This window comes from Colletotrichum abscissum (genome assembly GCF_030869225.1).
Source record: "Colletotrichum abscissum strain IMI 504890 chromosome Unknown Scaffold_9.1, whole genome shotgun sequence".
Taxonomy (NCBI): domain Eukaryota; kingdom Fungi; phylum Ascomycota; class Sordariomycetes; order Glomerellales; family Glomerellaceae; genus Colletotrichum; species Colletotrichum abscissum.
In genome coordinates, this window is record NW_026850536.1 from 1,130,051 (window position 1) to 1,144,615 (window position 14,565).

General features: G+C 55.0%; 5 protein-coding genes across 5 annotated transcripts; all 5 read right to left on the reverse strand.

The window, feature by feature from the left end:
- Positions 1–914: 914 nt before the first annotated feature.
- Positions 915–4,095, reverse strand: CABS01_04860 (uncharacterized protein; the record flags this gene model as incomplete). The annotated part of the gene is made up of 3 exons (XM_060538230.1): positions 915–2,140; positions 3,341–3,348; positions 3,434–4,095. The coding sequence occupies 3 exons, from the start codon at positions 4,093–4,095 to the stop codon at positions 915–917; spliced, it is 1,896 nt and encodes a 631-aa protein (XP_060389892.1).
- Positions 4,096–7,375: 3,280 nt separating this feature from the next.
- CABS01_04861 (uncharacterized protein) lies at positions 7,376–8,091 on the reverse strand (the record flags this gene model as incomplete). Its single annotated transcript, XM_060538231.1, has 2 exons — positions 7,376–7,728; positions 7,884–8,091. The coding sequence occupies 2 exons, from the start codon at positions 8,089–8,091 to the stop codon at positions 7,376–7,378; spliced, it is 561 nt and encodes a 186-aa protein (XP_060389893.1).
- Positions 8,092–8,406: 315 nt separating this feature from the next.
- On the reverse strand, positions 8,407–8,562 carry CABS01_04862 (uncharacterized protein; the record flags this gene model as incomplete). Its single annotated transcript, XM_060538232.1, has 1 exon — positions 8,407–8,562. The coding sequence occupies one exon, from the start codon at positions 8,560–8,562 to the stop codon at positions 8,407–8,409; it is 156 nt and encodes a 51-aa protein (XP_060389894.1).
- A 591-nt stretch (positions 8,563–9,153) lies between these two features.
- Positions 9,154–9,378, reverse strand: CABS01_04863 (uncharacterized protein; the record flags this gene model as incomplete). Its single annotated transcript, XM_060538233.1, has 1 exon — positions 9,154–9,378. One exon carries the CDS (start codon positions 9,376–9,378, stop codon positions 9,154–9,156), a length of 225 nt encoding a protein of 74 aa, XP_060389895.1.
- A 2,704-nt stretch (positions 9,379–12,082) lies between these two features.
- CABS01_04864 (uncharacterized protein) lies at positions 12,083–12,500 on the reverse strand (the record flags this gene model as incomplete). The annotated part of the gene is made up of 2 exons (XM_060538234.1): positions 12,083–12,266; positions 12,346–12,500. The coding sequence occupies 2 exons, from the start codon at positions 12,498–12,500 to the stop codon at positions 12,083–12,085; spliced, it is 339 nt and encodes a 112-aa protein (XP_060389896.1).
- Positions 12,501–14,565: the final 2,065 nt, after the last annotated feature.

The following is a 14,565-nucleotide window of genomic DNA, read 5'->3' on the forward strand; positions in this document are numbered from 1 at the left end:
TCCTGTCAAAAGTCTGCGGCCTCGCCCTTCCCCCGCTCGGTTGCCCATATTCTTCTTCAAGTAATAGGAGACAAACAAAGAGTCGTCTTGCCACGTCTTGAGTTGTTCGTCGAAGTATCGTTGGATTCAGCCTGTTGTCGACATCGGACTTTTCGAAACTCTGGATTCGGTACTCATCATCATCCTAGACGCCATCGTCACCACGTCGGATATCACCCACCATCACAAGAGTCCGAGTTAGACGACGACGACAAAATTAACGCTGGGGCACTTCAGCAGCAAGGCAACGTGAACGGAGCAACGCGGTAGTTGGCAAGGAATCGCCGGGTGGGCCTTCTTTTCTTTAAGGGATATAACAAGAAAACGGTATCTGGGGACCCAGACAGCAACAAAGACACGCATATGACCGCCCCATGGCTCTTCTCATTCCGCCGCCAATCGCTTCGGAGACGACGGGCCATATTCCTACACTCTCCAACATCATTCAGCATTGGATGCAACAACAGACGCAACCTGCCCAGCCCAGGGAATCGAAGCCAAAGAGAAAAACGCCCAAACGGATGCCAAAATGCCCCAATTGGAAGCAGGAGGAAAACAGTATGTGCAGGAGGTGGAGCAAAAAGCAAGAAAAAAGTTGGTGGTTATACAAGTGGTATCTCGTGATGGCTCGTGGCCGCCGGAAAAACAACAACGATGGACCCGAAGGCGGACATGGAAACGAAGGGAACTCGATACAAATACAACAGGCGAACGACGCGGAGACCGCCCACCTCAACACACGGTCAAAAATGTCAACGGACCAGGGATTCGGTCTCGAATGCAGCCTCTATCGTTACTGGGCAGGAGACGTACACCGAGCCGGGTGAAGGGAATTATTATCGACCACAACCGCTAGGGCGGCAGGAAGTCATTACTCATTGCGGACGTCGTTGCTGCGGGTCCGGCTTCTCGAGAAGGCCACCAATATCGACCCGTCCGGATCGTTCGTCCCTCTGCCAGGAAGATGACTCTGGTTGGGGAGGTTGATGGGGGCCAGCTCGGATCGGAGGCAACTGGAAAGATGGCTGCGGCGGCCGAGTGGTCGGCGGCAGCTCACTGCGAGGGATCTGGTATGACGAGGGTCCGCTGGCGTACTCAGGGCGGCTGGGTGAGGCCGCATATGACGGCATGCCAGGACTGACGCCGGGGCTTAGACCAGAAGCCATGTGCAGAGGTTGGCCAGGGGATGGGCGCGGCGCGAGTGCGCCTTCTCCGAATCGAAGTCTCGGCTGCTCGAACGTGGCGGAGACGGGAGTGTGCTGCGCGTATGCCTGCTGTTGAGGCGGATAAGGATACGGCACCTCGCGTGCATGCGGAGATGGCGAGGGGTACGGATACCGCGGTGCGGCATTGATGAGGAGGACGATGAAGTAAATCGATTCACGTTTGGCCAAACCCAGACGCACGGAATACGACCTCGGCTGTCCATCGCTCGCCGCGAAAACGAAGAAGTCTTGACGATCGAGCTGGAACCGCGAAATCTCATCGGCCTCGAATCGCAAAGAGTCGAAAACGCGCTCTTGCTCCTGCCTGCCGAAGATGGGAGGTAGGTAGACGGGGTCCTTTCTTGTTCGCTCCTCTTGTATCTGCCGTTGGTGGCTCTGAAGCTTTTCGCGCTCAGTGGGCGCCACAATGTCGAAGAGAGAGCGGCCTCTGACGTTGGGAATTCCGACGGCATCAGAAAAGGCCGGCGAAGCACGCGCAATCTCCAGCTCTGTCGTCAAGAAGATGACTGGCTCGGGCGCCCCAGACGCGAGAGACGGGGGCTGGCCGTACAGGTTCGCGTCGCCCATAGGAGCTCTGTCCAGATACCGAGGCGCAATGGGTTCGCTTGGTTGAGACTTTAGAACGCGATAGGAGTGACTGCCTCGGATGGGGTCATCGTACCCTGAGATGGGAGTGCCAGCTGAGTAGTGGCTCAGCGGCGGTCTCCTTGCTGCCGCGGCGGCGGCTGCGGCATCCTGAGGATGCTGATATGTCGAGGGGCCATAGCGGGCTTCTCGGTCGTCTCTCAGCCGCGGGCGGCCACGCTTCTTGTGTTGCACATCAACGCAGGCGTCTTCCTTGCCGTTGCTTGTGCATCTCGAACAGGGCCGTTGAGCTATTTGTCGCAAGCGCACGTCAGCGAAACTGTCATCCGGTTGTGGTGTTCTCTCTCCACACGCTAAAGAGCAAAAAGAAAACACGCAAGCGCACGATCCAAAAGCTGTTGCAAGTGCAAAAGCCGCACCTCCACAACCATCCACCACGAGTCAAGCAAAAAAGCTTACATGACGTCTTCCAACGGGCACTTGCTCGTCGGTCGCGTGGCTTAGACGTTCGGTTGCTTTTCCCACCCCATCCGCTCACCAGCTGCCATGCGTCGCATCCGACACGTCAATGACACGCTAGTTCTGTCCACTTGGATCATCCCGCGACCAGACCAGACGGAGCAGCGATCGACCAGCCAAGTCCACCCAGAAAAAAGCTCTCGCGCAAGGGAAAATCGCCTCCGCTTTCTGTTTCAGAAATGGCACAATCGATAGCAACCACACCCGGTCCAACGGCACGCGATTGGCGAGTTCACCGCATCCCTAACCGTAATCAAGATTCGAGGGTCGCTCCCGGGGGTGCCGGCTGTTACCCGCCAATCTTCCCAAAATGCCGGGCCGACATTCCGGGGCGAACGGGTCCAGGAACCAGACGGCGCAAGAACCGGTAGTGGTTCGCCGATTGTATGGTTGCGAGAATGAGAGACGCTGGAGGAGCTGAGATGGCCGGCGCGGAAGTCCGGCCAAGAAAGACCAATGCTCTCTCTGCTGGGGTTGACGCCAGTCCAGTTGGGCCACACGGACACCCGCTCAACCCAAGTAAGACTTGGTTGACAGCCTTTGACGGCATGCGCCATCCCATTCAACGCAACCATCTCAACTCTCCGTCCGAGTTTCTGCGAATGATCCTCCCAGGCGGGATCGTCTTCCCCTCAGCACCGGTCTCAGGTCCAGGGGTTGATCCCTGCGCTGCTTCGAGTGTCGCACGCACGTACGCCTTGCTAGGTTAATGCCGCGTCCAGATTCACTCTCGGAGCCTCTTGACCGGTCATGATGTCAAGTATTGTTCCCCCCAAGAATTTGGAGCCGCATGCGCCCAGAGGCTGCTGCAGTGCTGGTTCCTTGCAGTCCGCGGGAGTTTCCTCTTTTGGTCGATCCCTCAGTCGGAAAGGACAATGCAAAAATGACAACCTAAAGAAAGCAAACGCAAAAGGAGAGAAAAAAAACCAAAAATCAAAAATAGGCTAGCTAGCAAGCCAGTTCGTACGTACCGTCGCATCTAGACTAAATGTCAGCGTCACCGTATCGAGATACCACTTCCACCCGCTTCACTTGGGATATCTGCGGGGAGAATGGTAACCTACCGAAGATGGGCTCGTTTACATGGCACACAGGCTGATGCCACATGGCCCTTTGTCTTTCTTTGCGTCTTGGGAGACGTATAGGGACCGCTGTCCTGGGATGTCTGCGACATGGTTGTCGCGTAGCCATGCTGATGAGGTCCTGTTGGCTGTGGCGGCGGTGGCCCAGACATTTGCATGTAGGGCGGAGGAGGCCGCTGCTGCATGACTTGGCTTGCCAGATGTGCGTATCCTGAAGGCGTAGTCCGCAGGTGGTCGTCGGGTCGAGGGTATGAGTAAGGCATCCTGTCTTGCGGATCGGCGTGATATGATCGAGGCTGAGGTGGCGGCAAGGAATGCGGCGGAGGCGGAGGTCCTCGGTAGTCGCCTTGCGGTATCGTCGTTGGCGGCAGTCCTCCCCGGTAGGCATTTTGCGGACTGGTGGACGGATAGCTGCCATGCAGTTGCCCTCGGTCACCAGCCTCTGGGTTTGGCTTGGGCGGGAGAGGAGGAGACCCTGACATGGGCGGGGAAGGATATGCTCTGGGTCGAGCAGGAGTCTCGGACTCTGCTCTTGTTGGCGTTGCCCAGGTCAGGTCGAGGGCGAATCGCGCCAGATCGGAAATGCCTCGGCGCTGGCCGAACGAGGTAGACGACGTATCGCAATCGCTACTTATGGCTTGCATGGATGTTGTGATGCAGCTTCAACAGGCACTCGGGTCGAGAGCTTCCCACGCCTTCTTTTAGACGACGCCTCGTTTCCCAGAATGTTGCGAAAGGCCGAAACTATTGCGTAGACGCTGCCGGTGCGTTGTATGCTGTTGGCGATATCCGTGTCGCTCTTTTGCGTGCGCCGGGCCCAAATTAAATCACCCTTCTTTTTTCAAGGGATGTTGTACTCTGTGGCTCCTTTCGAATGATGCCTTTTCCTCTTGATCGAATCAGTTGAATTCCTCCTCTTGTCCACTCAGTCTCGAAACACCGGTTCCGATGGGGAGAAGAAAGCTCTTTCGTGGTTTCTGCAGAAATACTCGATATGGCGAATAGCAAAAGTCTGAACCAGCGGGTATTTCAAAGACAGTGCAAGCTCGCGAGCGGTCTTTAGTCACTCAACCGGGCGTTCGTGCTAGGTGTGAGAGTCGCAAGAGAAGACCGATTCAGCTATGCTAGGAAAGCAGGCCAGGAATGAGAATATGCAGCGCCCGATGCTGTAAGACGATGAGGCTGCTGTAGCAGGAAGCCCGCACAATGATCCTCCAAGCTCCAATGAAGCTCCTTGCGGCGTTGCTGGCGGGTCGTCGAGCGCGATGCTGATGCGGGCAGTTGCAGGAGGTACCACGACAGAACCTCAGGCACGGGATGCGGAGATGGATGGCTGCGTACCGGCGACCTGTCTTTGGGTACGGATGTATAAGTGATGGAATAAGAGAAAAAGAGAAGGGCGGAAGTAGAGAAAAGGGAGGAAGACGATGTAGATCTAGTCTACCCCTAGCCTCTTTTTGTCTCTCCGATTCTCTCTCCTCTCGGCGGCCGGAATAAAGCAGCGTTATTTCTCGAGGGCTGGATACGTTGGAGAGAAGGACCCATAGGCTTTTTTTTTTTTGGGAGCAGTCGATCGGTGGCTCCCGGTCGGTTTTTGTGTGACTGGAGGCAGGCTTGCTAGACCTACGAGGGGAGGGGGCAATTGAGATGAAGCTAGGGTGTGGTTCAGGGTTGATCTGGTCGAGGGAAAGGTAGGCCAGGGAACACCCTGGTCGACGTCTTTAGAGTGGCTGCTAATCAAGGGTAGAGGGCTATGCCATCACGATCCCCTGTTCAACGACAATTCTCCGCGCGTCTGTGTGTGAGAGGTGTGTGTGAATGTGTGCAGGTTGGGATGAGGTAAGGTACGATGCTTTCTGCGACGTATGCGTCTTGAGTGTGAGAGAAGGTGAGGGGGGGCGTGTAGGAGAAAAAGGACAGAGTGAGAGAGTCTGAGGGAGTGAGTATGTGTGTGTGTGAAAGAGAGAGATAGATAGAGAGGGAAGAAAAATCATAGACTGGCAGCATTGCCAGCCGTGGGCAGCAAAAACAGAGAACCAGTAACTTGAAGCAGTCAGTACGGTGGCCAGGGAGGAGATGATAATATTGGTTGACGGTAGCGATGGCGATAGTAGCGCTGGGTCTGAGGGTTCCCGCATGAGATTAAACCAGGCACGTATGAAGCCACAACGTAATAAGACAGTGGGGGAGACAAGAGTCAGTTGGGTCACAGTCCAGTGAAAGGTGAGTGAAGGAAGAGACGCGGACACGGGACGGGGCCGCGGGCGTGGCCAAGGCCAGAGAAAGCTAGCGAGACTATCCGCAGAGAGCGAAAGACAGAGAGGGACCGGAGAAATAAGATGCAATAATAATTTACGGTGGAAATCAAAAGGGCTTCATTGCGTCTGCAGGCTCTCCCTCACTGTGTCTCTTCCCGACCGCAGTATTCACTTTTGCAACTTTAGCAGTGAGGGCCAGTATGCAGCGTGCAAAGTACCAAATTTGATTGGGGATGCGAAGGAGGGATGGTTCAGGTGAGAGTGGACAGGGAGGGGTGGACGTTGTCTCGAATGTCGGGGCCGGTAGCAGATGGCAGATGGCAGGATGGGTATTACAATGTAGCCGGGAGCCAGGAAGGAGGAAAAGAAGACTGACTGGTGGATGCGGATGGGGGATGGATGGGATGGGACGAATTTCGTACAAGGATAAGATGGGATGGATGGGTGGAGGGTACGGATACCTAGGCGAGGATGTATGTACAAACTCCGTAGATGGAGGGGGGGGAGAGACAGACCAACACCCGGGGGGTAACTCTCCAAGTCAAGGTATATGTACGGATACACTAGAAAGGGCAGAGACCAAGCCAGGATGAAGACAGGCAGCGGGAGAGAGTGGAGGAACTGTAAGATTGACTTGATATCGATGGTATTGGAGAGAGCGAGCTTGGAGGGGTGTGGAAGCGGCAGAGAGTGGGGAAAGAGAACATTGAATCTGCGAAAGAAAAGAAGCAAGCAATGAGCCAGGAGAGTAAGTATGCGTACGGATAGAATACACAGTAAGATAGGTAATGCAGACGTTGAAAAGGATGGTCGATCTTCCTGTGCTAATTGACTTTGATCTCTCGAGTACCTTGCAGATGGAAGAAGTGTAGCTTACCCAGGCACGCACGCCAGGACAAAGAACATGGACAACATGTTGACAACCCATGTGGCCGTGGTATGCTGTGGCTCTCATTCGGAGATGTAGGTAAGCCAGGACGAGAGACCGTTCGAGCCAGGTATATCGGAGTACGTACTGACGGAACGCATGGCAACGCTCGAGCCACCGTTGTAATCGCTGCACATAGGTTTGCGGCGGTGGCTGCTGATGCTCGTGGTTATGATGCCGGTGGTGATGGTGGTGGTGTCGGTAGCCCAGGGTCCAGGGGGTAAGGTAGCGGTATGTAGGTAGGCACGTAAGTAGGGGGGAGGGGAGACAGATGAGCGGACGTGGGTGCGTGGAACTGGGTGAGGGATATGGGGGGAAGAAGAGGAAAAGACACAACGAGGAACGAACTAGGGGTGGGAGGGTGTGAATGCAGCAATGTAGACGGGGTCGAAAGAAGGTTATGGGATATGTGGAGAGGCGGGCGGAGGGATCGACCTGCGAGCGCAACAGAGAGATGAGATGACGGGTCTGAGATGGTGGTATTGAATGGGAAAAGACGTACGCGTAGCCACGCACGACGAGATAGCCGTGGCACAACAAACCATGATAGGGGATATACGTAAGAGGTCTGGTGCTCATCAGATGTTGCAACTTGCGAGGCCGCTGGGGGAGGAGACTGGAGTTGACTGGAAAGAGAGGAAGTATCCGTATCCGTAACCACGCCTTGAATGGCGAGGTAAGGGAACCTGCCATCCCATCCTCGTCAGCTACACTGCAATGCTACTACCCTTGAGTACCTTACCATTGGCATGGGGCAAGGACCACGGTATCCGTACGTGAGGTGCCGCCCTCGGAGACCGCTGCAGGGCAAGGTATGTCGGACGACGGGTAAGAAGGCAACTCACTGTGGTATCCGAACGGAGTACCAAGTAATAGCGTACGAATATTGGTAGGTAGGTGAAGGAAGGCAAGGATACCGAACATGCTGATGCTTGAGGGATGGGATGCGGCTATGGCAGCGTGGCAGCGGAAGGAGAAAAGGTGACAGGGCGCCTTCTGGTCCCCCATCCATCCATCCATCCATCCATCCATCCACGTTCGTTCTCTCCGAGCTTGGCTTGTCCTGGTCCCATTTCCTTTGTGAGTCGTTCCTGTGGGCAGTCAGCAGTACAGTCATCTTTCTCTCATGGCAAGCTTGAAAAAGCATCTCAATTCAAGTGCTGGGTGGGCACTACACTGTTTTATTAAAACTGTATTCTTGTACTTGTGACTCAGAAAGAATTAACTTTCTTCGATAACAAGGTACTCAGAGTCGTTCCTGTGGCCCTGTGGCCCTGTGGTCCTGTACGTAGTATGGTTCTGCCATGCCCTGTCCTGTGCTGTGCCGTCCGATGTATTATCCGTCCGCGTCCGAGCCCTGGCCTGTCATCATCCTTGAGCGGCTCGAGGCACGTCCGTCCTCCTGCGCGTCTGTCTCGGATGGTCCTCTGAAGTGTCGATACGATGAGAGACATGATTAAGGTATCCGTGGACTGGGCAGGGAGGATGTCTTACAGTCTTAGCGGCCACTGGGTGGCACCTCTCCAAAGACACACGGCACGTTGCGCCCTAGCGCTGCGCCAGCGAAACGGAGACGGATGTATGTAGTCATGTACTACGCACCTAGACTATGGGTGCGGATGCGGATGCGGGTGTCGATACCTAACTAAAGCACGGGTAGCTCAACGAGCACATCAATACCTACGTTGGCTAGGCCGAGGCCTGTCCTCGATCTGGACGAGCTCTGATGTCCTGGCGAGATACTAAGTTGTCACTGTACACAAGCTCAGCTAGGTCGGCATCAGTGTAGGATCTGTGCCTCGCCTCATTTCGGGCTCTCCACACAGCAAAGCCCATGAATCCACGGTGCACTGTGGCGTAGATGCAGTGTCGTCAGTCTTCGGCGGATATTTGATCGGTGCTCGTGCAATTTTGCCGTAACCCATGGCTTCGCAGGTTCGCCAAAATATCCAACTCGGTATTCTTACGGATACAGATCCCGTTGCATTCGTGTTGCTCAGCCGGCCAGAAAAGCAAAGGCATCAGCAACGATTTCGTAGGGACGTTGTCTAGGAATCTCGGGGCTCGAGTGAAGTAATCGCCACGTCCAATTCTCTCTTTCAGCCGCCTTCCATGGGTGGCCCTTCTTCAGCGCGGCCGTTCTCCAAATGAAACTCTACCTGCCCCAGGGTACCCATTCTGTGGCTGACGGCCAGGCCGGCCGGGCAGGGCGAGCTGACTTTGACGGGGGCAGAAGGCTGAGATGGGGATGCAACTGGAGAATGAGAATGAGATGGAGCTAGAAGCCACTTCGTGATACCTAGCGACCTAGCTTATAGGCAAGCCGGGTTGAAGGGTCTTGGAAGTCGAGGGTCAACGCTGCTAGTGGAAGGGTGGGCAAGACGTTGTTGGCATGGACCAGGTGTGCTCGTAGACGGACGGCTGTGAGTGAGGAACCTTGAAGAGCCAGCTGTCACCGTTACTCTCCACCAACCATCCACCTTGGGCTTGGGCTCCTAGCTCCTAGCTCCTAGTTCTTAGCTCGCCGATTGACGTGCGGCCGTGAGTAGTGCGCGCGCGCGCGAGAGAGAGAGAACTTGTGTGGCTGTGGTTGTGGTCATGACCGTGGCCGTGGCCAGAAGCAGGGTCGTGCGCAGGTGAGAAGGAAATGACTTGTGGACGACAGTCTGCAGACAACCAGGATCGGGCGGCATGGTTGGATAGATCCGGCCACGATCCATCGAAAAAGAAAGCTGGGCCATTTGGTGACGGTTGAGGGTTGACCGCGGAATCCACGTCTTAATAACATAAGTTACCCATTCGTACTGAGCAACAAGCAGGGTAGCTAGACAACCTTGAGCCAACTGTTCGTCTCATTCTTGTTAGAGGGCAGATGCACCAGGTATTTGCACCGTTGATATGCTTCCAGTTCGATGGTTAGAGAAAGGTGCCAGGTGTGGTCAAGATCGAAAAGGACCACCGAGAATCTGTGTTCTCAATAATGATTGTTGTCTCGCGAGTTGCATTAGGTTGGCAAACGCGGAATTGTTCCCAGCATTGCATCTTAGGACTCAGGCGTATCTATTCGTGAAATCTTCCTGTTCACTACATTAATCTCCATCATCTACACCAGAGCCTGCGGAGGAGGGAGAAGTGGTCACTCACCGGCTGGGGGTGACAAAGCTCAAACCGAAGCAAAATTGCTGTGCAGCGGAGAAGACCAGACGTCACCTGCTGGATGCTGCCCTGCAGGGACAGGGAGGCACAATGTAGACATGACTTGCTCCAGGGGCGACTGAAGTATTTCCAGAGAAGTTTCGACTACTTTGTCGGCATGGTTATTGAGTGCGGGTCGCATCAGGTCATCTCCAGTTTCCGTCCGAACTTGGTAGCAGGGATGTCAGTGAGCAGGAACGCAGACACATCAGGCCCAGGAACAGTCGAACAGGACCAATGGGCCAGAAACAGAATCAAACTCAGACTGCGGCATGGCTCCATCCCGTACAGACATCTGACAGACAGAGATCCTGGATCCGCATCCGTAGGTAGACTGATCAACTCGGTCGACCGTCCACCAAGCATGAAGTTTGAACACATACTGCGTACTCTCTCTCATTCTCCCCTGCTTATCCGCCGTTGACGTTGCCGAAACCCACCAGCAGCAAGCAGCACCGGGACCATGAACTCAGTCTGCAAGAGAGGCGGTAAGCCGATGGAAACCAACCATTTGTCGGTGGTAACTGGTGCCCGTCTTGTCTCTCTCGGAGCTTGAGGCTGTTGCTCCCACCGTGCCGTATTGCATACCTACCCAGCGGTCCTGTCCTGTCCTCCAATACGACTGATTGGTTTGGGAGCCGCTGTACTGGTATAATACCCACAACAACCTGCTTCTTCTGCCGGTTGTTCCCCCTAGGTTTGACGAGGTCGAGGTACCCGTACGCTGCCAACACGGGCACTAGCCGTTTTGCATGCGTTACCGGTCCGAACAAGGTCATACCTTTCAAGTCTGTTGCTGGCCCTCTGCTCGTCCGTTCATCCACATAGTCGTGTGCGCTCTTCGCTTCGGAAAGGAAATCATTCTGATGGGTGCCAGGTGCGATATATCAACTGGGCCAAGGTCGCAACGGTGAACTACCAGGCCTGTCCTGGTATGTGCGCTGCCCACCCGGTTCTCGCCAAAGACACCCTCGCCGCCACCGCCTCCCCTACTCCTCAAAAGTCAACAGTCTGGCACCCTACCCTGCCTTAGTACGGCACCGGGGCTGGGGGCTTGGAGTTCACTAAGGCAGGTCGCCCGAGATGGAAGCCTCCGAAAGAACAACTCGACGTGATGATCCCCCCGCTGCCCAACCCAATAATCGTAAACCGTGGCCATCAACTCGGCATCGAACACTCCATGTTGCCTCGCAGTCGCTGTCGCTGGACGGGTGATGGTCTTCGTTAGTCTTGGCTCGCCACGTGAGAAAGACGTGTTTGATACTCCGTACGCAGTAAGTATTGTGAGTAAGTCGCCAGATTGGTACATGGGCCACGGACCAATCGAGTCGTGAACTTCATCGGCGTCGCTTTTTGGTCACCTACCTCTTGCATCACATCCGCAGAGAAGACCTGCCTAATAGATCCATCGTCTGCATCTCGTCCGACATGCATCGTGATTACAGAGGTACACAGCAGACCATGAAAAATGTCACTTCGGTATGCCTTTGTCAAGATGGCAATGAAGCACGCAGAGAGAAGGGGGAGTTCGCGGTATCCCTGTGTGGCTCTGATACCACTCAATACTAGCAACGTGATGCTAGATGTCGGATATGCGATTCCAATCTCCAGTCCATAGTAGCGTGGCCAAGTCGATACCGTGGCCCTGGCCTGGTGCCAATGCCACTTGCCATTGAACTTGGTTGTTTTCACCCAGGAATCGTGCAGCGCCCCACGCTATGCGGGATGAGCCCAATTCGGTTTGGCAATTTTTCTTTGCATGGGAAAGGCAAAGCCCAGAGGCGGTGCTAAAGCCGTAGCAAAAGGGCCGGTCAATGTCGAGACCACACCATCAGGAAACAGTGCATCGTCAAAGCTGCTCTACTGCCGCCGCCGCGTTCGCGCTATCCTGCATCATTGGCACTCGCGGTAGCCCAAGTTATTGCTCCCGGAGTCATGTTCAACGAGAGCGGGCGAGCTGACCGTACCGCACATAAGGTAGCGTCGGTTCATTCGTAGCGTGAACGGCCCCAGCTATGTCTGAGTATGGGTGTGTGTGTGTGTGTTTCTGTCAACGTCAAGCCAGTGCCGCTAACCAGGGAATCGACGTGTTAGTTCTTCGATTTCTTCTGGGCCCGGCAACCCCCCTCTAAAAAGGAATGGTAAATTGCCCGCAAATGCTCATGTCGGTCTAAGTGGATGTGGCTGTCGTCCCTCATACATCTCGTCCCCATCTCCCCTCTCTCGCAGGGCCAGGGCAACCTGCGAAGTTCAGGTGGCCTTGCCACGAATCTTCTCGTGCCTTTTCTTTGCCTTGCGCCCTGTCTTGCGGCCTGCCATGTTCTGGAACCTGCCCACTTGCCCGACGCGGCTCGCCCTTCGCCTCAAGGCCGCCTCGCTGATTGGCAGCCGCCGACAGAGAGCAATGGGAATCGATTCCAGCAGGCGGTCTGGCCTTGTTTGCTAGTCGTGAATGTCCTGCCACTCCTGCCTGCCTCGGTGCAGCTTTCGGCTATGCGCGGAGACCAGATGACTTCGCCTCTCCACATGGCAATCCAATTTTTGGCCTGTGACCTGGCCGCTCAGTCTCTCGAGGGCCTGATAGCCGATGGTCGAGGTTGCCGGATCCGTGCTCAACGGCTAGATGCCAAAGACTAGGCAGTCGAAAGTGCCGGCATCGCGGAAGCATTGCGATGGGGACTGTCCGTCTAAGGTTTCTTGTCCGCATAGCACCCGAGCTGCAAAATTCCAGCACAACAACTCTGAAGCGAGTTGGGGAGTTGCTTGCAAGGGTGTGGGAGCTGAGTACCGATTTCCACTACTCATGCAGAAAAACCTCAACACCACTTGGGGGCGAGACGAAGCGTCCATGCATCGGTCGTATGCAGGTTGTTCGCGTCATGCTTCCTCATGTCCTCCCGTTCGCCCAATCCTCTTGGCAATCATTGGATCAATGGGCCCCGTACGACGCATCTTTTCCAACCATCTGCGTGGGTGCCCAGGAATCGATGAAGTCAGGCATCTGTGAGCCCAGCGAGCCGTCAGATCAGTAGCCTTCTCAGAGACGTGCGACACGATTGCCCCGTCGATACTTTCGCTGAGCAGCTGTTGTTAGTGTCCTTCGAATTTTGGCCTACCGGGGGGTTGTCGCGAAAAAATTCCACCAACGAGATGCGAGCCTGATTCTCGCGCAAGGCCCAACCCTCGGCCTGTTTCGGACGTGTTGATGTTAAAGTTCCATCCCGAATAGGGACCCTGGCACATGGGTGCTAGAAAGAATGACCGTTGAGGTTCGTACGGGGTAGGCAACACTTGATAATTCACAGCTTGCGGGCTTTGATTGCGGCATACCTCTCTGAGACCGTAGGCCGAGAAGAACCTTGATTCGTGCCGCTGGCAAGTCTTCCTGCCATCGTTACTCTACACCGGCGCATTGCATACTGTAGGGCTCGGTCAGTGACGGTATGATCAACTGAACTGCCGTCCCTGGTCCAACTCTGGGAAACCTTGTGGACATCGTTCCGGCTGTGTGAGGGAGCGGTCTATGTCTTCCATGCCACGCAGGATGGCTTACTCGGGTTCGCATAGTGTGCATCTATCTCCCCTTTTCCCGGCCGTTCATCTGAAGGTGTCTAATTGCTTCTCTCATTGCCATTGTGGTTGTCGCCATCGTCATAACCTTGCCTTGGTATATATTCGTAATACACGAGCCCTCAGTATCGGCAAAGTGTATCTGTACTGAACAATTAGAAACCCGTTCTTCGGTGAGACGAAGTCCATGCAGTTGAACAAGATTGGCTTCATTCGAAGAACGAAGGTCGGCCAGGAACCCATGCGGCTCGGCTTGTTTGCCTGCTTCTACGCACACGCAGAACACCGGCAGCCAGGCCAATATGGAGCCGGTGAGGTCACTCACTATTAGATTACATCTTGTTAGTGGACGACTGAGCCACACTGAAAGGTGTGTCAAGTCGATATGGAGTCATTTGCTCACCCAGAAGGTGCCCGTAACTGATTCGGGATATTTACTCTCACCACCGTGGTTCTTTGGGATGCTAGAATATAGACGAGCCTCGTTCTCCTCTTCCTTCTCATCCATAGACGAGATGTCCTAGCACAGGGAATTTGGACGTCTGGATCCGGCCTTGGTGCTCAACGAGCTTCACTTGGGGCAAGGTAGGAATGCCGATCTGTAGGGCTCTCGGCTGGCATCTGCGTCCCATTGTCAACGCAGGCGCTAGGTTGGCCCTGGTCGGTCGGCTGCCGCACACGCCGCAGGTGGTCTATTCCATCCTGACCCCGGTCCGTATGCCTCCCTGGGTTTAAGGTCCCCTTCTTCGTCTGATGGTCCAGTCGGAAGCCCTGGTCATGCCAAGCCGCGCCTGGATCATCGAGGTCGGTCGCTTATAGCTCGAAGTCGATGGCCGGGAAACTATCCGTACCTTTGAGGCGGCACCAGCCGGAATCCGGAAGCACAAAGGTATTGATTCCACGGGCCGGCAAGCTTACTACAGACAGCTATCCGTACGAACAGCCCGTTAGTAGTGGTGAAGAAACACCAGCATATATTGAGCTCGGTGTTCAGAGGTACTGAATGGTGCCGCTCTACCTTGAGATGCTTCGGACTTGCGAGCGACGATCCAAGTTCCCGTGACGTGTGTTTGATCATCTGCATCCCCTTCGTTCTCTTTCGACTGAAGGTCCAGAGCTGTTCCTGGAAATCAACCTGTATCCGCAGCTCTGCTCAGTCGCAC